Source organism: Phyllostomus hastatus, unplaced genomic scaffold, assembly GCF_019186645.2.
Source record: "Phyllostomus hastatus isolate PE091 unplaced genomic scaffold, TTU_PhHast_1.1 phas_scaffold_216, whole genome shotgun sequence".
NCBI classification, from domain to species: domain Eukaryota; kingdom Metazoa; phylum Chordata; class Mammalia; order Chiroptera; family Phyllostomidae; genus Phyllostomus; species Phyllostomus hastatus.
The window spans coordinates 20559570-20584228 of NW_025334018.1; the positions used below are offsets into that span (position 1 = coordinate 20559570).

The following is a 24659-nucleotide window of genomic DNA, read 5'->3' on the forward strand; positions in this document are numbered from 1 at the left end:
GCCCGTCTGGCCCAGGTGCAGGCCATCACCACGAAAGCCTCCTTGCCCAGGAAGCCACAGAAGGAAGGAACTGAGGACCGGAGGAGGCCTGCCCGCCAGGCGGCCCTCCCCACGCACGGGCAGCAGCTGCCCTGAGACCCGCCAGAGCCGCCACCAGGGGTTCTGGGCGCACCGGCAGCTCACGCCTGCTTTGTCACTGTCTTCACAAACAGTTAAGGTAGATGCCTTTGTTATTCTGCACCAACACTGCACTTGACCCTTTTCCCGTAACTTTGAACAACCGTCGGTCACCCTACAGCTTGGCAAGGGCATTGTCAAGCCGTCTGACACTGACCACTGGACGGATGAATTACGACTTGGAGGCTGAGGAAGCTGATATGCTTGACCCAGACAAAGAAAACAGAAAAACAAACTCAGGGTTCGTTGCCCTGGTTTGCCATTTTCCAATGGTTCAGACACGTACACACAAACCACTTTTTAAAAATACTGTTCTGACTAATTTTCTACACATTCGGTAGACCACTCAGGGTGAATGATCAATAGGCCCACACCAGCAGTTCCAATCAACCCTCTTTGTATTCACGTATATGGAAGTACTTGTTTTTAATACAGCATTGTAATAAGGAACAGAGTTTAAGGTACATGAACTTCCTAATTTCTTACAGAAACTTGGACTGATGGGTATGATTTCTAGGGCTCTGCATCTATTGGTAAAATTAGACACAGAAAACTTTTTTTAAAAGAGAGAGACTGATAATCACTGTTCAACTTTTAATGATCCGAACACAGGAAACAAACTTAAATGACACAAACTATTCAAAAAGTTAATAAACCTGTAAATAAAACCACAGGAATAATAAACCTCATTAATAATCAAAATGACTAGTAAAACAATGAGATTATCACCAATTAAATGCTGTCTTTGTATTTTCCACAGTGCTGGGTAGAGCTCACCTGAGCTAAACAACTCTTTACTGGGTTCATGAATGCCTGAGCACGCATCTCAAAAAGGATCTCAAAAAGGAGTTCGTTTGGGTTAGATATCACCCCTTAAAATGCAAATAACACGCAAGGACGGGTGGGGGCAGGGGGGCTCACACTCCACACCTTCCAGTGAACAATCTTGAGCAACCATCGGATCCTCCGAGTGCTGCTGACCAGGACAGGATTTAAGTGTAAAAGGGGGCGGGAAGGAGGAAAGACAAGCAGACAACCGAGGAGGGGGGGGGGGCAGCCTCCAGGTCCCGAGGGGAAGACACCGGCTGAGAAAACGTTTCGGAGGCCACAGGCCACCCAAGCTCCCCGCCCAGAGCCGGCAGCCAGACACTGCACAACAGGACCTCTCCCTCAGCCTCACCACAGCTGGTAGGTGGGGTGTCATTCTCTCTGTTTTAGGGTAAAACCAAACAAAACAGGAGTTCAGATGAGTTAAACAACTTGCTCAAACCATACGACTAAGCCCTGACTGGCATAGCTCAGTGGATTGAGCGCGGGCTGCAAACCAAAGTGTCGCAGGTTTGATTCCCAGTCAGGGTACATGCCTGGGTTGCAGGCCACGGCCCCCAGCAACCACACATTGATGTTTCTCTCTCTCTCTCTTTCTCCCTCCCTTCCCTCTCTAAAAATAAATAAATAAAATCTTTTTAAAAAAAAAAAGAAAACCTATCGGGCAGGGACCAACACAAGAGTAAGGACTGGACCCAGTGCGTCAGGGCCGTGGTGAGCCTGTGACAGATGCCCTCAGCACTGTGACCGCGCCCAGGCTTCTCCTCCAGGTGCTGGGCTGCTTTGAAGCAGAGGGAGCTTCTGCGTTAGAAGGCGTATCTTATCCCGAGCGCAACGCATCTGTTATAACTAAAGTTCCTCTCAAACGCTAGAGGTGCTTTGTGGACATGAAGGATGGCGCTGAAAACAGGAAGGACGAGGGAGGAAAGACAGAAGAGGAGAAGAAGGGGGGAGGGAAGACAGGAGGGAGCTGAGGAGGGCCCCTTCCCAGTGGCCAGTCCTCAGGACAGAGGACGCGCCCACCCCTCATGACAGAGGACGCGCCCACGCAGCGTCAGGAACACACACGGGGTGGGGGAGGGCACGCTCGTCGGGGAGGCCTGGGCCCGGAGGTGGCTCCAGGCTCTCGGATTCTGAACACAGTGTCACCGCCGGTTTCCGAGGAGTGGCAAGGGGAAGTGAGAAGGAAGGACGCTGGCTGTGCGCAGCGCCCACGCTTCCCCGGACCCTCCACCCACAGCCTGCCGGGCGGGTCTGCTCTTAAAGCCAAAGCAGCAGCCTAGCGGGCGCTGCAAATAATCCTAGTCTCCTCCGAATTGGGGAGGGGGACAGCACAGAGGTCATCATAGCCAACCCCCTCATTTCACAGATACGGGACCCAAATAAAGCTGGGGCAGACAGCGTGGCTGACCTGCCATCCCAGAGCCACCTCAGGGAAAAGGTGTTTTTCTAGCTCACAGGCACGACTCCTGTGCCCTACCACCGTGCTGTGGACAGAGAGTGAGGAACAGGGTACCACAGGGACGGCTCCAGGCTTCACAGCAGCCACGTCAGGGGCAGAGTCGGGCACCTCAGTCCCAGAAACGGGGTCTGGGCTGCAGTCTGGCTGTCACCTGGTCACTGTGCCCAGCCCACACGGGCAATGATGGCTGACAGTCTTTCCAACGCCACCCCCGAGCTTCCCCACACAGTGTGGTTCAAAGGGGCAGGGGCATGTCCAGGAGCCAGACCCTCCGCCCGCGGAGGTCTCAGATGGAGACCCTTGGCAGGTCACTCAGCAGTCCACCTCCAGCAGCCGTGACCCTCCCCAAGGACAAGAGGACACGACACCTCCGTCCCCTGCCTTTCACCCGGCATCTTCCTAAAAAGCTGTCATAAGCTGCACGTGCGTTTTAGCCTCGATGGCTTCTGCTTCCAAGATTTTGCCCCATCCCAGCATACACAGAAAATTCTAGAACTGGTCACATCCAAACTTGGTAGCACATTCTCATGGAACTCCCGTCTACCTTTTAGTGCTTTCAGAGAACAAAATTTCTAATGGATATTAGTTTTGGAAAGTCTGGTCTAGTTATTAGGAAAGCAGTAACATATGCCGGATTTCCATTTGGTCTGCCTACAACAAACGCTTGATACGTGAATAAATGGGTTGGTAAAAATAACAACAATCATCCTTCCCACTCAATCTAGGATTTCCTTTCATCCCCCCCAACCTTCATATATATATATACATATATATATTTCCCCCCTTTGGAAATATCCCCTCCGGGCATTCTTTTTATGACAACACTTGTACAGCCGTGGACTCCAAGCTACGCACCACGGTTCCGAGACTGTCACTAGCCACAGAAAAGACAGCCCAAGAGGAGACAGCCCCTCGGCACCGGGTCTACACTTTCCAGTCCGATCTGGCCCGAAGCCGCCGAGACTCTGCACGCCAGCGCCCGAGGCCGCGGAAAACGCGGCCTGGCTCCCGCGTGGCCGCACTCGCGCCCCTCGCGGGGAACACCCCGGCGACAGTACTTACGGCATAAGCACCTATCAGAAACGCTGCGTTCGCTCTTTTCCGCTGATCGAAGCAGGTGTAGTGCACTATTTTCTTCCTCGATAAACTGTACGACTAGAAAGAGAGAACGGAGAGAGTTAGCGCGGCCACCGAGGCCATGCTGACCGGCACTGAAGACCAACGTCCCCTCTGAACCCGCAGAGACGGGGCGCAAGCAGCGGCGGCGGACCCCCGCGGCGTCTTCGGCGTTTGCGCGTCAGCGACCGAGCGCGCGGAGGGATACCGGCTCAGGCCGCCGCAGCTCAGCCACGGTGGGGGGAAGTGACATTTAAACCAATGTGCCTTCTCTCCGAGAAAGGAGGCTGACCCATCGGAAATAATTGAGTTATTCATTAGCATCGGTATTCGCTTAAACCATTTCTGAAGACGTACTCTTGATCTGGTAGGTCAAGTCCTTTTTCATTTTCACGCCATGTGCACACCCAGAAAAGCTATTTCCTTTCATACACTTGGTTTTTGTGTGTCCACCATCCGTTTTCCTCTTTACAAGGTTTAAATGCCCATAGTAACTAGAGCACATTAACATTTTCTTTTCTAAAATATCCTATCAAAAGCCCCTCTTAAATAACTGGAAATAAATGGTTACTGGAAAAAGATGGACCAGCCAAAGGATTATATCAGCAAACATCTCAATGCAACAGCCATAGATTAAGTTAGTGGATTCAAAGAGTTATGAAGCACCTGCTGTATGCCAGGCAACAGATACATGCTCAAGCAGTCAGCTAAATCCAAAATAAGCAACAAGGTGTGTCGTATGCATGCTAAACAGGAAAAGAACAGCACAAATAAAAAGATCCGTTAAGACGAAATCAAATTATTAATCAAAACTCAAATACACACAAAACAAGGAGGACACTGATGCAACTCAATGAGAAAAAACAATTTCCTCATATCCCCAAAGTTACGGTATTTTGGCAAGTGGTTTTCACAATAGGGCACAGAAGCACATGTCCCTCTGTATCTGTGAGTTCGCCCTGACCGTAAGAGCAGCTTGCAACACCTGACCCGTGGACCACAACGCACAGAGCAGCTGTGTTTGGAGAACCTGCACAAGCGCAGCAAAGCCCAACCAGCCATCCGCCTTTCTTCACCTGTTCCTTCCTCTGAGCAGAAGAACCTCTCTGGCCCAGACGGGGACTCTGAGATGGCCCCACCCCAACACGCCGGCGCTCACATGTCACCACGGGAAACACAGCCTCAAAACAAACCCTCGCCACCAGGGCGGGCACTTCTTGAAAACAAGCCTGCTCTCCGCCGTTGACCTTTGCAAAATGAGCATTTGCCTCAAAGCAGGGCTCTTCTTGCCAAAACCCTTATTTCCCACCAGGCTGATTAAACTGCCCCTATGAGACGAAAATGTCACAAGTACATTGTATTCAATCCAGTTCAGTCCAGTGAGTACCCTGAACTCACCTGACGACTTCAGAGCCACTCGCTGGTACCGGGCGGACACTGCTCTCCTGGCTTTCCCAGTCGGAAATACTGGCTGCTGGACCGTTCTCTTTTTATCTTATTTTATCATTTGTCCGTGCGTCTTTGCCACTTACTGTTCTCCATCGGTACATTGTCTGATTTACAAAAAAGGACTCGAGGTTCTTAAAATCTAAGCATCTCCCCAGGCCTGAATCCCAGCCCCCAGAGACTGCCTTCCACGGCCAGGCCCCTGAGACGTGCGTCACACCGGAAGTGAGGCCGCAGCGGTCTGGCTCCCAGGGGCCGGCTGCAGGCCTTTCCTGCTTCCCCAGCACCGGCAGGGAGGCAGGCAGCTGGAAGTTCTACCTGCAAGTTCGGCTGATGTGTTTGGATGCTCCTTTCCGCTGAGAATTTCGGTTTCACAACAAACTACGGCCATCATTTCACAACGTGGAATTAAATTTATTTCATAGATCCACTCCCCAAAGGGGACAAGCTCATACCGCTAGCCTTCCATCACCCACGGTCTTTTTGTGTTTGCTTTTGAACTTTCTGCATTGGCTTGTTTCTACTTTTTCCCTCATTCTAAAGCATATGGACCACAGAGACCTCAGACGAAAACCAGGAACCTGGAGGGCAGAATTCTGGAAAAAACTTTCTTTTCACTGTATACCTATAAAATGTTTTCAATAAATAGAATGCAAATTAAAATGGTAAGCACTTCATAGAAGAATTTCTTAAACTTCAAAAGCTTTCAGAAATTACATCAGATAAAAAAAATCCTCACAAAAAGCTACCTAGAAGTTTTAACTCCTTTAAAATACCGCCTGTTAGAAGCTGCCCCCAGGGTAGAAACGTAAGTGACTTTCCTTAACAACCGTCAGTCACCACGTGTATTTGCAACATCATTTTTCCTGTGATGAGCACTTGGCAGGCTTCCTCTCTCAGCAGCTTTCGCCGGCAGTCACGGGGCTGACGTCCCGACGACGGACCTTTTTAATGAGCGTTTCCATCTGACTTTTAGGAGCCGTTTTAAAACCCCCGGCATTTACCTTGCTTCGCTGTTTTTGGAATGCAGGTGTTTCTCTCCGTTGAGTCTCCAAAGCACTACAGGTAAGAAACAACCCAAAATGACCTGCTCCTTGAAGGTTAGCCACTGTCTCCTAGGTCAGATCACGGAGCTCAGCCCCTGCCCGAGGAACGTACACTGGTTCAAGGTGAATGAAAGCGCAGAAAAATCCTAGGGGTTGTCTTCCTTTCCCTCCTTGCCACAGCCAGCCTCCCCCTCGCCGGTCGGCCTCCCCCTCGAGGGTCGGCCTGCCCCAGGCCTACACCAGCCCCGCTGGGCAAAGACGACGTCCTGGTACCGGACAGGAAAATGTCAGGTGTGAGAGACCTTCTGCCTATTGTTTAGCTGATGCTTTCTATGAGTGGGCTGATGTACACAAACTCATTCCTGTTTCCTCCTTTCAAATATTAATGAAACATGTCCCTCTCTTTAAAAAGCAACAACAACAACAACAAACCTGCCCTGGCTGGGTGGCTCAGTGGGTTGGAACATCGTCTCACACACCAAAGGGTTACAGGTTTGATTCCTGGTCAGGAATCAAACCTGGGCACATACTTGGGTTGCAGGTTCAATCCCAGGGAAGGATGAGCATGAGAGGGAACAGATCAATGTTTCTCCTCTCTCTCCCCCCCACCTCCCTACCCCCCTAAAATCAATAAACGTATCCTCGGGTGAAGATTAAAAATAAACCAACCTTATTACAAAACAAAGCACCATAAGAGAAACAATACCGTCCACCAATGGCTCAAGTACCTTCAGAGAAACATCCACGGCATCCTTTGAGCTCGTTCACAGAGGAACTGGACCACACAGGCAAAGAAAGGCACAGGCCACAGACAAGAAGTCTCACGTTTACGAATGAGTCCAGCAGACACTTTCTCAGATCCTGCCCCAACCCCAGACACCATGTCTCCCAGCCGGACAGCGGCCTCTTCCCTGTCTCCTCTGCGGTTCTTCCACCAACCAGGCCTCCGAGGAGACCACCTGCAAACTTACACCATCACCCTGGCTTGCAGGGCACCACCTGCTCTCTCAGAGAATAGTTTTGCTTCCCATGAGAAGCTCAGTGACTATGACAACCCTGCACACTACAGCCAAGCAGATTCAGAAGCTGGTAAAACCCATGTAACGGGATGTCACAGAAGGAATAGCAAGCTCTCCGGACTATCGCGCCTGCCCTGCCACAAGGCAGCGCGTGGCTCACGACGAAGCAGAACCTGCAGCTGCCCTCCTGGCCGCACTTCAGATTTCCCTGGACACCCAGAGTAGACAGCCTTCTGACGCTCCTTGTGTCAACACGGCCGGCAGCAGCCAGGCAGTGACAGCAGCGACAATACCAGCGAACACTCCCCGGCTCCTTGCTGCAGCGCACCATGGCCCGAGGCAGTGGGGCCAGGGCCAGGTGTGTCCTGTTTGACCAGACGCAGAGTGACTCACAAACCAGGGCCCGGGGTGCAGCTGAAATACAATGTGCACGCTGTTTCTCTCATTATCGAGGGAACTTAAGCCTGGAACCAGACACGGCCTGGCTCACCACCTCGGCCAAGGTCTCCCATGGCACGCCCCAGAGCCAAGCTCTCTCAGAAGGGAGGCAGACGGGAGAAACCCCGAACTCTGTCACCGAGCTGGACAATCAGGGAAGTCTCAATGTCAAGGCCATGCCTCATTTTAGCATTCAGAATTTACATAGTCCTCGGGTCAAACTGGTCAGTATTTCTGAAACTTCTCAGAAGTGAAAAATAAACTAAATAGCCATCTAAAATTATATTTTATTATTACATTTTGTACTATAGCTCATCCTCCTGACAGGCTGGTTCAGAGATACGGGGTGCGGGGGGGGGGTGCTGGGCTCCACCCCCAGAGTTTCCGACTCAGTGGGGCAGGGCCTGAGAATCAGCATCTCTAACAATTTTCTCAGCAATGCCGGGCAGCCACTGGTCCAAGGTCCGCACATTGAAATCCACTACACTAAGACAGTACTAAATTTTGGAGAAAAGGGCATGAAACTGTGACTGGTCCCACCCCTGAAAATGTTCTCCGTAGACCTAAAACTCTGTCCCTCTGGTGGAGTAGACTCCAAAGACATTTAAATTCAGCCCTGGCTGGCGTACCTCAGTGGATTGAGCTCCGGCTGCGAACCAAAGTGTCGCAGGTTCGATTCCCAGCCAGGGCACATGCCTGGGCTGCAAGCCATGATCCCCAGCAACCGCACATTGATGTTTCTCTCTCTCTCTTTCTCCCTCCCTTCCCTCTCTAAAAATAAATAAATAAATAAATAAATAAAATTTTTTAAAAGACATTTAAATTCTCTGAGGAACTCCAAATCATGCCACATGCCTTTTAAAAGCACGTTATTTCAAACAAAAAACATTTCCCCAGAGTCCTCAGAAAACGTTACTACAGTTCATAAATCCTCATGTGAATGACACCTCCGCAACGCGCTCCTTCGCTAACTCAGGAACTAAGCTTTCCGAATTCCCATCGCCCCGCAGGTTCCAAACTCAGGGCAAACGGGGCGATCGTGCCCAACGCCAGCAGACCAGAGTTCCCGCCTGCTGTTCCCGGACAGGGATCTGGACTCAGAACTGGATGCTGCAGTACCTGTCAGACGCCCAGAATTTAATGGAAATTTTTAGAAATTGCCAAACTTGCCCTGGCTGGCGTAGCTCAGTGGATTGAGCGCGCGCTGCAAACCAAAGCATCGCAGGTTCGATTCCCAGTCAGGGCACATGCCTGGGTTGCAGGCCATGGCCCCCAGCAACCGCACATTGATGTTTCTCTCTCTCTCTCTTTCTCCCTCCCTTCTCTCTCTAAAAACAAATAAATAAATAAAATCTAAAAAGAAATTGCCAAACTTGGCTGTGAATCCAGAAACTTTCCACAGCATTCACGCCTCCCAAAGCAGGCCTATGGACCCGCTGCGGCCCACAGGCGGCCGGTGTGCTGACGCCGGGGGCCGGGACACTGTGGCTGAAGAACATTCTCCCTGTGTGTTCTGTCAGCAGGAACTGAGCAGCAGTTGTGGGTCACACACAGCGCTGAGCAATGGTGGCGACAAGGGGCGTGGAAACCCAGGCTCTGGTCCCTAACTGCTCAGAGTCTAATGAATATCTCATACTCAGGCAGGGGGGAATATTGGCCAAGGCTCATTACAGACGCAAGAAACTCACGACCCAGGTTTATATTCATAGCAGAGCAAGGACCGATGGGATGATCTTAATTGCAGGTACAACAATTGTTAAACAAGGTGAAAAAAATAGCAGATAAAAGGTGAGACTTGATATTGAATACCTATCAATTAGCATGAGCAGACCTATAGGAATTTCTAGACCGAGACTGCTTGCCTGAGGGAGAAGCACAGTTTTAACCCTCCCGTGTAAACCGTGACAGGTGTGGCAGGGAGCACAGACACAGTGACGGGTTCCTGCAGACTACAGCACCTGACTGCCAGGACAGAACCTCATCCATCCAGAGGAAGGAACCTGCCCCATTTTCTGTCTGGGGAGGGAGAGCCGGGGGAAGGGGGGCTGCATTCCAGTGGGGGGCACTCCTTGGGAGGAGGCACAAGCCGGCGAGACTCAGGGAGGGGGGAGAAAAAGGGGACAGGCTGCCCTCGGACCACGGCGACATGCACGAATCATGCTCAGGACCAGAGACCGCAGACCACTGACCCGCTGCAAACCCACGGTGCGGCAGGGAAGCGCAGAGCCAGGGATGAGTTAACAGCCAAGGTCAAGGCGGCGACTTTCCAGCAGCCCTCAGTTCGCCGTGCTGCACGGGGCCCTCTCCCGCCGCTGGGTGAGAACCCCGTGTCTCCTTAAGCGGAGTGGGTGGGCCTGGGTCAAGTGCTCGTTAATGACGGTTACAGCCTGGACTCCGCCCTACCAGGCTCTGCCAATGACGGGGTCACACGAAGCGGCTTACAGCCCGCGGTCCACGGAGACCGAAGCATCATTCTCTACCAGGCGACCAGGCCAGCCCAGCAATGGCCGCGGCAACCAGCGTCTCCATAGCAACCGTGGTCCCTCTCACTGCAAAAGCCATAAAGCAAGCAGGTCTTCCTGGGAGCGGCCATGACCGCTCCGTGCTTTACCTCCAACTTTCCCAGGAAAGGGACGTTCTTGAAAATTGTCTTTGGCTGTACACAAAACAAAATAGGGTTTACGTTTTCATTCGGAGCTCCCGTGGAACAGGTGGCATGGTTTCGTTAAGAAGAAAAAGGGGGGGGGTGCTCTGTGCAGCCCATTCCGTTTCGAACGCAGCGTGTCGCGTTCATGAAACGACATGTTTGATTAACGTGGAAGTCCACATGCCACAGAAAAGCGGCTCGTGAACATCACTGGGTCACACAGATACTACCGCCCGAGGCATCGGGGGATTTTCTACCACGGGGGTTCTTCTCGCCCGGGGACTTCTGGAGGGCCACCAGGGCCCCAGGCCCTGCACACTCCGTGGACGCTCCCTCCCTCCCACGCAACTTATTGCTGCCTCGGACCCGTGACACCCCTTTCAGCGACAGGAACTGCCTCCAGAAGGTGGCTGGCCTCGTTTCCCCCCTAAGCCCCTGCCCCTGCAACAGAAGATAACCTCCCGAAGGAATCTCGACATGTTTTTGCGGTCCTAACGAGAGGGTGGTCTGATCATTGCATCAAAAGAGTTCCTGTGCGCAGCGCCCCAAAGCCGGGGCCGGCCGCGTGACCGGGCAGGATTACTGCGCGGACTCATTCATTCAGCCGCAGGGCCGTCCCCTGGGCCCCCGCCACCCGCCCAGCGCTTCGTGCTCGCACACAATCGGCCGTTTCACCGTGCCCACCCCTTCCCGTTCTACCCTGAGCGGGCCCACATGGGCTCCTTTGTACGCTGAAAATTACATTTCTGTCAATATGCTTTCAGACCTTTAAAAATAGCCCCCAGGAGGACTGTAATTGGCCTGTTGATTCATCAGAGAAGGTGTTTTTTTTTTTTTAAATCACTGCCCTAGAAAATGTCCCCCTTTTTCAGCAATACTCAGATTCACCACCTCCACCCCCCGCCCCAGGCTAGGGCTTTATTTTTCTCTGAGGGGAAGTGACTTCAACATTTAAAACTGGACTGACTATCTTAGAAAAAGCTGAATGAATCACGTATGTTTATAAAACTTTCAGATGAGTGAATCAAGGGCAAAGATTTTCTTAAATCACTGCGTTTGAGGAAGGTATTCTGTGCTTTAACGTGCCACTCCTCTGTCTGTGGGTGAGTGCAGTCTTCTCCTGCAGGAGCCCCGAGAGTCTGACCCATAGTGTTTGTTCTCTACGTTGTGCCGAAGAGTCCCTTTCAGAACCTGCTGAAGCCCCGGCTGGTGTGGCTCGGTGGACTGAGTGCCAGGCTGCGAATCAAGGAGTTGCCAGTTCGATCCCCAGTCAGGGCCCATGCCTGGGTTGTGGGCCAGGTCCCCGGTGAGGGGCACATCAGAGGCAACCACACATTGATGTTTCTCTCCCACCCTTTCCCTCTGTTAAAAAATAAGTAAAATCTTAAAAAAAAAGAACCCGCTAAAAAGTTAAAAACTCCCTCTGAAGAAAAATGTAAAACACACACGAAATTCGACTTATCATTTCATAAGTTTATGACTCCCCTGAAATGGCTGGTTCATCGCTGCTGGTCCAGCCCATCCATCGCTGATGAGACTTTACATTAAGTAGCTACAGTCTTACCGACTGTCCTCACTTCACAGATGGCCCTTCTTCTACGCTCCTCATTACGGCAACTATGGACCCCAAATAGCCAACAACAACCCCTTCCTCCTTAACTCTCGTACTCACACTTTTCAATGGAGAGTTTAAAATAAGAAACAGGTTTTTGGCTGGTGACAGTGTTTTCCAATTTGGGGGCTTTTTTTAATCTCAGCAGATGTTTAGTGGAGAGTTTTTCACATTCTAATCAACATCGCTAGCACGGAGGCTGTCGGCAAGAAGACACCTGCGGACAGGCGCACACAAAAAAGGCCGTGGGGCGCCACCTCGAGCCATCAGCTCGAAAAGTCCCTTTGCGCGGGTGAAAAGGAAGAAATCTGGGTTTGGAAGAGAATTCACTGGCCAGTATTACCAGTCCACAGAGGGCATCTGCTAAAGGGAGAGCAAGTCAGGGAGAGCAAGTCACAAAAGGTTCACCAGGAAAGATAAAAATGTCCCAAGTCAACAATCGGATGTGCCCGAGGAGCCAGGAAACCACTCGGGAGAACCCAGAGATGCTGTTATAATGGTGCCCAGTTACTCAGAGGAGGGGAGGGGTTCGAGGGCCGTGCAGCTGCCACCAGCTCGGGTGCTCAGGAAGACCCTGGAGCGGCTTCAGTGCATGAGGAGGACGGAGGTGAGACAGCAGAGGAGGAAGAAATCGCTGCAGAGCCAGGGTGTGGACAGGCCGCGGGCAGCCTGCGGGGGAAGGATAAGAGAGGCCCGGTGGTCAAGGTCCACAGACGTCTCCGTGGCTCTGGTGGCCCTGTGCAGGCACTGGGGACACAGACTTCTAAGGCATGTCTCCATCCCCGAGTCGAGGAGCTCATGGGTGGCGAGGAAGACGGACGCACACGGGCAGTAGTCAGGACTGACCAGTGACGGGCACCTGCACAAACAAGGGAGGCGCCCCCACCCGCGTCCAGAGGGACAAGGACAAGCCTCCTAGAACTGGTGGTGCCTGAACAAGGTCTGAAGGAACAAGAGTTATTGCACCAGCGAGGGCAGGCCCTTCCAGTCCGACGGGGCACCATAAGCCATCGTCTGGGATAAAGTGCAGGGCGGAGCAGGGCGGGGCAGAGGGACCGCCGTGGTCAGTGAATCGGTGAAACTCGGGCACGACCTCACCCACTGGGAAAGACGCCAAGGCCCCAGCCTTGGTCAAGGCGAGCAAGACAGAAGGTACGGAAGCGAGGTGCCCAAAGGGGACCACAGTGGGCGACCAGGGGCTGCAGGCAAGGACATCGGCAGGAAGCTGGTGGGCCGAGAGGGAGACTGGCGTCTGGAGACGTCATGGGGCTGAGAAACAGAATGTGGGGGTGTCACAAGAAGACACGTTCAGAAGAGGAACGCCCAGAGCCTGGGTTCCGGGGAGCAAAGCGGCTGGGGTGACAGTCGCTGGTGCACAGAGGCAGAGGAGCCCTGAGGCCAGGACGGGACAAGGTGGAGTCAGCCGGGCAGCGCCATGGGTGAGCGTGGAAGGCAAGAGACCACCAACGGCAGACAGAAGGGGCACGAATGAGAAATGCAGCCAAGAGCCTTGAGTTCCAGCCCCGACTCTTTCCGGCAGCCCTGGGCGTGTCCCGTGCCTCTTGGCCGCCCTCTGCACCTGTGAACTCAGGGCCTGGACCAGGCGGTCGGTCCGATTCCTGAAGTCACAGCGGACAGCTTTCTCATGTGCACGCGGCAGCCGCGAGGCTGCGGCAGCATTCTCACACCTCGCTGAAGAACTGCCTTTACTGGACTTCCCGTCGGCAGTCCCAGGGGGTCCATGCGGCACTTCCTTCTGTACAGGCCTTTAACATTTGTAAAGCTCTTTTGCATTTATTTTCTACTATAATTCTCTCCATGAGGGCTCTATAATCCCTTTTTAGAGGAAGAAACAGCTTCTACAGGGTGGAAGCAATCACAGCTTTAACTGGTAAAATCAGTCCTTTTCTCGTAATATAGAGATAGGTGTGCTTCAACATGACCTCGGACAGACTCATTAACATTTGGGTTTGGAAAAATGTGTCCCTTCAGCAAGTAGCAGGGTGGCCCCTAATTGTACCAAAGCCAGAAGTGTCCTTCCAGGCGTCCAGTAGATCACCTGATCGCCGAAATGAACCAAGGGGACTGTCCGGGCTTCATTAAACTTTCATCACGTTGAAAGAAAGCTGTGTAAGTGAAAGCGCATCAAAGCGAGCCCCTGTATCCGCTTACCCACACTGCTCAGGACAGAATACGGCAGGAAAAGTCTTACCCAGTCCGTCTACCTGTGCAGTTGCTGTAAGTAGCCCACCGAGTCAGACAGGGATGTTTTTCTCCTAATAATGATTCCCTTCTGTTTGGTCACTCCACAGAGCTGTAGGGTCCCAAACCATTCACTCTAATGCCCAGTTCATACACCTACAAGCATCTGAACAGACTAACCAAGGAAGCAACGGAATCCCTGGGTCCGAAGAAGAAGAAACAAACTGAGTATCACAATGGACAGTTATTTATGAACCATCCTTCCCTTGTTAACTCATCCACTAAAAGTCCATTTTATATTTTTATAGGAAACTGGGGTTAGGGCATCATGTGCTTCCTTGGTGATTACAAAAATCTCAACTTTCTAAACTGTAGGCGGTCGCTTCTTTTCTGAAGAATGAAGATCGGTATAGGGAAAGGAATTTACACACATTTTTCAAGCCGGACAAGACTTTGCGAATTAACTCCCTAAAAAGATCATTGCAACAGATCTTATGTTATATAATTACTGACTTTGAAAATCTCTTTGGTGGCATTTGATGGTCATTTGGCATTTTGAGCTCAATGGCAAAATGTGCGAATTCACAAATTCCCCACTGTCTTTTATATGTAAGTTCAGTAAAAATCAAAGCGAAAGGCGCCCAGCAGCTCCAGGGACCAGGCCTGGCCCCACCAGGAACGTCTCCGCGGAAAGGAGAAACCAGACCAGCAGCGTGACTGAGCCATTGTCCCTAAGAGGATGCAGTGCAGCATTTCACCTTCCAAACGGAAACACTCTACTTCAGGTCCTCGTTTAGCAAATTGGAAGAAAAAATAAATATTTCTTTCTATGCAATGAAAGAAGTTTACCAACATTAGGAACACAGACGTCACTTTTCCTCATGTATGCTTAGGAATGAAGGGCGGAAAAACAAACACACAAAAAACACATGTAAAATAAAAAATCTAGACGAACATTGAACGTATGATCCAAATGCTGCCATAACCAGTAACCATATCCACGCTCCCTGTCCCTGCCAGTTCCTCCCTCTCACTCGGCTGTTAACTCTACAGAGACGGCATTCAAGAAACATGCAAATACCTAACTCTCGAACAGGCAGAAAACCGTCTGAGCTGGGGCCCCCACCACGTGGCTGTGAGCCCCCGCTCACCCAGTAACCCTGCCCAGAGGCAGGTCGTAGGTTCGGGAAAGCCAGCCCGGGAGGGAATTGGATAGGCTCATTAACGACCACCTGGAAGGTTTTCTCCTTTCTTTCTTAGATCCCTACTGCAATGACTTCATTCAGCTCATGTGTCAGCTCACCCTGAAAAATGAAAGAGGCTAACGTGTCCTTTGTGGGGGGCCCAGGAGGATCAATTTCAAGGTCTGCAGGAACGACTCACAGGAATTTCCCAGGATGAGCATTGCCCAACCCAACGGGGCGCGCACAGCACTCCCGCTGGCCGGCCTCACGGTCGGGTTGTGAACGCCAGACACGGACAGCACCCGGTACTCACTTTCAGTTTCTTGTTGAGTTTACAGCAGTATCTGTACAGCATTGCCAAGTTCAGAGGTCCGAAATCTGCATAGAAACTGAGATTAAAAAAAAAATAGTAGTTAGTAAAAATGTAATTCTCAGTAACATCGGTGCTCATTTTCTTTTCATTAAAGTTGCAATCAAATTTTAATTATCTTCAGGAATCAGGGCCAGTTTAAAACTGCCTCATAGGAATCCAAATAGCTAATGGTTCACCCATTACCAATGCCCTCCCGTTACTAGTACTAGTCTCTCAGCTGGGAACTAACTGGACGGCTTTGAGCTGCACCTCCTTTTACCTCCCCGCCGGGACCTGAGTTAAGTAAAAGGGCTGCAAAGTTAAGTTCATATACATGAACACAACATGTATGTGGCCTGCACTTCCTGCTTTTCTTTTTCCTTTTTACTGAATTGATGGGGGTGACACAGGTTAACAAAACCACGCAGGTTTCGGGTGCACAATTCCCCAACACATCATCCGTACACTGTGCTGCGCGTCCCCACCCAGGTCAAGTCCCCCGTCCGTCACCAACTCCCCTCCCTGCGCCCTCCTCCGCCCTGCCCGCCCCGGTTTCATTTCTTTATCGCCTACTCAATCATAAAGCTCGTGGACTCTGGGTTCCAAGTCCAGCTATTCCCCTCGAACTTTATTCTCAGTTCTCAGGTGTCCTAAACCCAGTGGCCTCTGTGTCATGCTCCTTGAACCCTCTGCCACGCACCACACATGGGCGGGTCTCCCTCTTTCAGCACCCTGGCACCTCCAGGACACATCGACGGCAGCCACGACTTTAGCCCTCAGCCCTGAGGAAAACAGACAGCTCCGGACCCGAGACCCTGCCTCTGTCTTTTCCACCTTCGACCACCCTGCTCGACGTGAGTGTCCAGGCCTCCCACCACCGGGAACTCAGAACGTCGAGGACCCACCCACCCACCTTCCGTTCCATCAGCCCTCCAGACTGAAGAAGACACTGCGCTTCTCCCGGTCCCTCAGGCACGAAACCCTCGGTCACAGGAGGGGACAAACAAGTCAGGGCCAACCTCGCCTTCATGCACCAGGTAAGCTCCAAGCGACCCTCCCTCTGCCATTAGAGCAGCTACTGCTCGGCGTTACCCCTCCCTCTGCCATTCCTGCTTTAACGACAAAAGTCCGGATCCTCCTCCCCTCACACCCTTATTTTTTGAATTTGCTCTCCCCGCTGCCCAATCATCCTGTAGCCCAACCTTGGAAGGCACGGACCTCCTCTCCGAGTTCCCAGAATTCCCCTTCCCAGCCACCCGGCCGACCCACTGTGCACGCGACCCCACACCGTGAGCTGTCTTTTAAAGTGAGATCTCGCCTGCCCGACAGCAGAGCAACCCCTCACTCAGGGGCTGTGTTTTCACGCCTTATCTGCTTAGGAAACTTCAACAAATTACTTTTCCTGAAGAATATTTTGATGCTCCATTTCAGTTTGGCCTACACTATATATTTACTACATATCCAGGCTAAACAAAAAAACCCTCCTCAAAAACCCTTATTTTGAGGGCATCATCTGATTTTGTTTCTTTCTGCTACCCATGTTACACTACCACGGGTAAGTCGTTGCACTGCATCAGATCCGCCAATACCCACCTGCCTAACCGGACCTACATGGGGACGGCAGCTCATGTTGGTCGGGCCGGTGATATTTTAGACCTTACGTGCCGGGTAGCACCCAAGTTAGCTGTCCCTGTCTGCAGGCTTCGTGACAGCAAGAACACAGAGATGCAAAAAGACAGAGAGAGAGAGAAAGAAAGAAAGAAGAAGGGAGAAAAAAGAAAAAGAGGAAAGGAAAGGAAAGGAAAGGAAAGGAAAGGAAAGGAAAGGAAAGGAAAGGAAACTTTCAATGATTTGGAACAAAAAATTTTTATTTCTTTCTAAAGCTCCCAGTGTGGTGTTGTGCTTTAACTATGACCAAACACTCACGAATCCCAGATGACCTGTGCCAACGATACCTAACTGCTAATGGGTCCGAGACCTGTCCACGAGGATCCGCTCAAAAGGAGCAAGATGAAAACACGTGCACCAGTAGCACCTGCCAGCACCGATGAAGGCTGCCCTGGGCCGATCGCAGAGGTCTCCCGGTCTTCGGGTCGTCGGAAGCAATGTGCTCGGACTGACACGGCTTGTTTTTTCTGCTTAATATGAATATTGGCATGCGGAATTTTAAGGTGAATCTGGCACTTTTAGTTCTGGTTATTTCAGCTTTTTAAACTCGCTTTGAACCAATCTCAGAAAAGCAGATAGAACTGAGGTTGTCTAAGTCCCGTTTCCTATAACCATGACAAGCCGAGTTCAATGTCAAGCTCAAAGCTGTGCAGTTTCTGACAATACCATCAGCGCAGCCTCGTGTCCTTTCAGAAGCAACGTGGTTAACAAACAAGGCCACCTCGCCAAACACCAGGACATAAACGGGGGTTCTCCGACAGCACAGGAAAAAGTAAACCAAATACAGGCCTCGTCCTTCCATGGGTCGGCGGTCTCCAATAGGGAGCCGGTAGCCACATGCGGCTACTTGAATGTAAATTAATCAAAGTGAAGTGAACTTGAAATTCACTTTTCCCATCATGCTAAGCCCATTTCCAGTCTTCGAGAGCTACCTGTGGCTAATGGCTGCCAAACCGGACACCAGGATCACAGACCATGTCCGTCAGACCGAAAACGTCTCTCCTGACAGACAAGAGAGATCAAGGCGAAAAGATGACGTGGGAACAAAAATAAATTGAAAAAAAAAGCACCGGAGAAGCTGCCCAGCAGCACAAGGGGCAGAGCAGAGATAAAATGTTTGAGGACAATGTCGTTCCCCTCAGGGGTTCACGGGTTTCCCAACAGCGACATCAGGCCCCGCCAATTCGAACCCCCTTTCGTTTGAGGGGCCATATTTCCGATAAGCCAGTCGTGGGGGGGGGGGACAACAAACAGAAAAGTAGGAGAGGGTCTAGCCCCGAGTCTCCTTCAGCGTCCCTCCAAGCAATGGGCTGCTCCCAGGGCACGGGACAGTCCCCCCACGGCGGAGAAGGAGCACCCGTCCCTCGGCCGCGGCACCAGGTTTGGGGCAGGGGGCTCACGAGCAACCCCAACCCGGAGAGTCCCCTCCTGAGATGCCCCGAAGCTCAGCGGGCCGGCCTTCACGTCTCCCAGACGGAGGGGCGGGCCCCGAGGAGCACTGGGAACGTCGGCCAAGACCTTTGCGCGGCCCAGAGCGACTTGGAACAGGGCTTTTTCAGAAGTCAGAATCGCCACGTGTCTACAGCAACGAGGTCTACCTTAAGGTCACTTGATATATCCTCTCCTACAGCACGTACACTTCTAAGAATATGTGTGTTTATAAAAATATAGTTTTGCATGTATTTGTTTTTCCCGAATACAGGGGAAAACGTAGGTAGAAGGAGTGCTCCAGCTGGGCCGGGTGGGCTCAGGAGACAAGGTACAGAAGCAGAGGGAGGGCTGCCCTTGGAGCTCAGGTGCACGCCTTGAGGGAAGAAAAGAGGGAAAGCTGCATATTTATGTTGTTTTCTAACTCGCGAAACACGTTTCCGGACGTGCCAAGACCACTGGGGAAAAAGTGGTCCTAGCTGCTCACACCGCACTGGGCCATCACTAACTAGTACAATAAAATGCCCTGAATATCACATAAAAGACACCTTCCAACCAACGTACATGTTTGTAAGGATCTTCCTCATCAGAGGTGGGGGCGGGGAGCGGTAATGTCTATAAGCTAGAAAAAAATATTAAAATACAGAAATCAACTGCTCGCAACTGAAATCAGTCATGTGAGCCCGCAAGTATAAATAAAATGTGCCTCGGACCCAAGGCAGGAGAGTGAAAGGATTGGGCCCAGTGGGGGAGGAAGAGGAAGAATGGAAGGTGGTCAACCTGGGGACAGTGGGACGGGGAGGAGAAACGGCCAAGGAAAGGCCCGGAGGGACAGAGTGACGTTAGCGACACCAGACAGTGTCTTCTCCATCAGGGCACTTCCCGGGAGAGGCCTCCGGGGCCACGGCCATGCAAGGAGCCCCTGCTTTCTCTTCGGTGGAGGGGAGAGAGGCCATTCGCTCTCATCTGAACAAGAAAACCATGGCTCCGTCATCATTTCACTATTTTGGAGTCCCCCGCCCCGCTACCCCTCCACGGGAATGAATCGAAGGGCAAGGCTCCCTCACCTACTTGAGTTTGTGTTGGTGTCTCTGAACCCACTCTAATTTAAGAAGGTCCACTCCCGGAGGAAGCATTGTGTAAAGCACTGGAAGGTACCAGAAGGAATCAGAAGGTGCATCTGAAAATTTCCAACTCCTCAGCCAAAAGATAAGCTACACTCCAGGCGACACTCATTCATTCAACAGCATGATGACCACCGACTCTGAGCAAGGCAGCACCCGTCAACGCGTTTTTCGATTCAGTTTACTGGGGGGGACATTGCTCAATAAAGGTACACAGGTCCCAGGGGGCAGGGAACGGATGAATCTAGGCGTGCCGGCGGCACAAAGGAACGTCTGACTGCATCACAAACAGGACGAACACGGAGGCACGCCGCCTCTCCGCGTCCCACCAGCACCGCTGACATTTCTGTCCGCTCGCTCATTCACTCGTCCTCCCTGATCTCACTTCCCGGCAACCGTCCTCGGTCGGGCCCAAATGATTCTGATAAAAACCCCCTACAGGTCTGGACGTGTCGTCACCCGGGGCAAGTAGCAGGGCCACAGACGGCTCCGGCTGCTGCTCCTGTAAAGTGGGTTTGGCCTTGAAAGCCAAACGACCAGCCGGACGGTATCAGGGAGGCCTCCCGCATCAGGGCCTGGAACCCGCATCAGGGCCTGGAACTCGGTGACTCCCTCTTTGCAGCAAGCCGATCACGGCAACCCCCTTGGAGACGCAGATTAAAGGAAACAGAAGAGGGCCTCGGGAATGCACTGGCGAGATTAAATTCACTCCCACAGCAGCGCCCTCCAGCTGAGTACACTAACCCCTCGGTCGAGAGCAGGGGGCAGGTGCGGAAGGCAAGGGCTCTGCCTCCACATGGCGCTGACAGAAAACAGGGTGATGTCCCCTGTACCCAAGGGACGCGCCCACCTGGCACCTTGGAGAGCCGCCGCGGCCGTGGAAGGAAAGCGAGGGCTCTACATGGCGGAGATGATCCCACCGCCTCTCGAAGCTCCTGGAATTAAAGCCAAGACCCTAAAACGTGCCCATGGGGCCCAGGGAGGAACGGCCCCAGCCTGCCTCCCAGGGGCCTCATTTTGCACCATTTCCACCATTTTGCACCACTCTGCACCATTTTGCACTAGTACATACTCCAGCTAAGCAGGTTTTTTTCGTTCCTGCCTCTGGCCTGTAGCACCTCACCCTCCCTGGCCTAGAAAACACCCACCCAGGCTCAGGCCTCAGCTCCAGTCCCATAGGAATGCCTCCCAGATCCCACTCCCAGATCCCACCCCTATGTCCGAGGATCCCACCCCCACCCCCGCACAGCCCGCCCCAGCTCGCAGGCCAGGCTCCACTGCCAGGTTCTACAAAGACCTGTCAGGTCTTCCCTTCCGAGCACTGACAACGATCCACCAGGAGAATACTGGATAAAGGGCCTTCCACCACGCACTGGACTCCACGCTGCGGAGCCCGGCGAGACCGGCCGCCTCTGGTGCAGGGAAAGGTAGGAGCACCCGCCCACCGCGCCCCTGCAGCCTGCACCTTGATTACTGGCTTGCTCCGAACAAGCCGGATCCGGAAGCAGCCCCCCATTCTAAAGAGCCTGCCCCCAGCTACACGCATCCCCCAACCCCATTTGTCTCGGGAGCCCCTTCACTCTGCGTGAGGGCGGTTCTGCACAGCCGGAGGCACGCGGAACAGCACCGCCTGTGGCCCGAGTGAGAGGCGCTGTTCTACACACCCGCCGGCCACGGCCTCTAGACCAGACCTTGCTCATCTTGTGTCTCACACGCAGGAAAATAACATTTCTAACATTTCAGATTGATTCAGCTGCAGACGATCAATACCTTGACCACTAGGATTAATGAAAATGCTCTCTTAATTCCATACTCTCTTAAAATGAAATGTATAGAGTAAGAAGTGCATAGAAGAGAAATGTATAGAATAAGAAGGTGAAGGGATTCGCCAGAGAATACAGATGCATAACCCACGGACACAGGCAACAGTGCGGGGACGGACAGAGGGACATGGGGCGTCCCACCCACCTCCCCAGACTTTAAACAAGGGAATACCTAGATATCCAGGATGGGCACTGTCTATTTTCTAAGTAAAGATCACAAAAGACGAAGGTCCTCTTTTATTCTCATAATAGACCCCCCTTTTTATTTGGTCTACCCCTCCCCAAATAAACAAAGCAACAAAAGGCAGGCCGTCCTTCTCACTTTAAGCCAGAAACCTTGAATTGACCTGCAATTCCTCCTCCTCTCCATTCATCTGGTCAACCCATCCTTTCTCACTCCGCACCATCTGGCCTTTCTGATCCACAGCTATGACCTAGCACGCCCCACCTGCAGGCCCAGGAGGACTGTCCCCAGCACAGCTCTGGTGGGTCTCCGTACCACTCACAAACCAGCAGAACAGAGATCCAAACACCTCCCCACAACCCAGTGCCCAACTACATGCCCAACCTCACCGGAGCCCTCCCGGCATTCAAACATTTCACCCGACCCAGCAGAATCCCGCTGGTCCCAAACACTGCACTGTCTTTCTTTCCTTCGGTCCTTCCTCATTCTCGCATTCATTCAGCTAAGATCCGTCTGCCTGGCCCTGGGCTGGCTGGAGGGCCCCTCCTACCAGTGAGCAAAGTCAGGGAGCCCCTGTCCCCACCGAGACCATAAAATACACTCCCTGCCCTTTCACACCCTCGCAAAGCTGGTCGGACGTCACGATGAAGCCTTCGGCACCCTGGCAGTAATAACCACTTCCTTTCCCGGACCCCTAACGATACATTTGCAGCTTCTGTCATTATTTCTTGCCCCGTATTTGCACGCGCCCCCTCCTCCTGTCTCTGTGTGTCCCCGAAGCGCTGGCCTGGAGCTCGGTACCGACGCCCACCCCAGGGGAACGCCGGTTTCTCCTGCAGCAGCCTGCGACCATGCAGGGGGTTTCAGAGACGCTCTCCTCGTTTCCCATAAAAGCCTTAATGTGTTTGTTTTCCTTTTTTTTTAGCCACCAAGGTGTATTAAGCTGTGGCTGAGAAAAAGTCATTGACTGCTGGCTATGGAATGTGTTTATGAACTCAGGAATGAGAACATCCCCCGTCCTGGGAGCCTACTTCAAACAAAACAAACCGCCCTGCCCCTGGGTGGGGACTCGCCCTGCAGGGACGGGCGGGGACAGCTACCCCTGGACTCCCGGTGGCCCATTTGGACTTCTGTCAAGCTGCCTGATAAAGACTCACCCTCTGGAACTGAGTCCTCAGCACCTCAGATAAAATGTGCATTTTCACCGGGTTTATCTCAAGCCAAGTTGAAGACCTGACACCAAAGATGAGTGGCCCACCTCGAATGCCGAAGAGGCTGAAGCAGCAAGTATTGTTTAAACAAGTTAAGACCCAGAGAGTAGCATCTGACTCCAGGGGGTCCCAAAACTCAGCCGTGGCTGGTGAATGTGTACAGATATGGCGACTTCCTCGTCACCTAGACTAGCATGTAGTGCTGTCAGGTACACAGGTACACATGCATGCACACACAAGCACACGTCTGAACCTCAGGCGTTCCAAGCAGCGTGGAAAAAGCGGCCCTGAATAATACCAGGCTCTTTGTGCAAGGTTAGGGTGGAAGGAAGGAGAAAGGGGGAAGAGAGTAGAAACTTGCCATCCTTTAAAAACCTAAAGAGTTTTCTGAGTTCTTTAGAATAATCCTAGGCAGAAACCATCACGTCTTATACCAGCTAAGCAGCAGGGGCATTTCCCCAGACAGCCTGCAAAAGCAGTTTCTGGAGGCTTATGAAAACTGGCTTCTTAGTGTCGCAGGTTCGATTCCCAGTCAGGGTACATGCCTGGGTTGCAGGCCATGACCCCCAGCAACCGCACATTGATGTTTCTCTCTCTCTCTCTTTCTCCCTCCCTTCCCTCTCTAAAAATAAATAAATAAAATCTTAAAAAAAAAAAAGAACAGAAAGAAAACTGGCTTCTTTGTCTTCATCCGTCCTATTAATATATAATGATAATAACTCAATTCTCCCTCTCTCTCTTTCTCTCTCTCTCTCTCTCTCTCTCTCTCTCTCTCTCGGCAGTCCACTGCAAGGAGAAAAAGTAAAATTACACCCACAAAAGTGTAACTATGAGAAAGACACTTGAGCTACCACCACGCGTTCCCAGACGCGCCTGGACATAGAGTCTGCGCACAGTCAGTGCCACACTGCCCGCCAAAGCCATCGCTGCCCGAGTTGGAAGGTCCGGGTGCACAGGGAGGGGCAAAGCCTCCCACTCAGGACAACTGGGAACTTGCCAGAAGCCCAAGAGTGTGGACGCCCGGGCCCGCTGCCTGCGGTTTGAATCCCAGCCCAGCCACTCACCAGCCCGATGACCGCAGGCTCCTCCTCCTCTCCCCGGGCCTCCGTTTCCTCATCTGTGAAGCGGCCACAATAATAGCACCTAACTCCACGGGTTGTTCTGAAGATTAACTGACTTAGTAGGCGCAAAGCACAGAGAGCACCGCCTGGCACAGGGCTTTACAGGGGAGATGTGTCTCTGAATCCAACCAAATCCCCTCTTCTGTGAGGGGATTTGCAGGAGGCGAGCTGGCCAGTGAGGACCCTGAGATCATGCACAGGTGTATGTGTCTCCTTTCCATTAAATTAACCGACCTGCTACATCTCCAATTTGAAATACCAGTGAAGCCCCGGCTGGGTCAGCTCAGTTGCTTAGAACATGGTCCCGATACACCGAAGTTGCGGGTTCGATCCCAGTCAGGGCACACAGAAGCAGCAGCCAATGAACGCATCGATAAGTGGAACAACAAATCGATGCTTCTTTCTCTTTCTTTCTTTCTTTCTCTCTCTCCCCGCCTCTAAAATCAATTTTAAAAATTAAAAAAAATATAGAATATATATAAGTAAAAATGAAATAAAATTAAAAAGCAAAAAAGGTCTCTTCTCACTTTTACCTCGCCCAAATACTCCATTCCCACATGTATCTCCAGGC

At 52.0% G+C, this 24659-nt stretch overlaps 1 protein-coding gene across 4 annotated transcripts in view; it reads right to left on the minus strand.

The window, feature by feature from the left end:
* Window positions 1-24659, minus strand: part of CDC14A (cell division cycle 14A) — a 101676-nt gene that overhangs the window by 71043 nt on the left and 5974 nt on the right. For 3 of the 4 annotated variants that reach the window (XM_045817000.1, XM_045816999.1, XM_045816998.1), the window contains exons 3-4: window positions 15491-15566; window positions 3530-3622 (exon numbers count right to left, since the gene is read on the minus strand). In XM_045817000.1, the coding sequence (XP_045672956.1) occupies window positions 3530-3622; window positions 15491-15566 (169 nt within the window). Of the gene's footprint in view, window positions 1-3529; window positions 3623-15490; window positions 15567-24659 lie in introns of those variants that run through there. The other variant, XM_045817001.1, reaches the window with a different exon arrangement.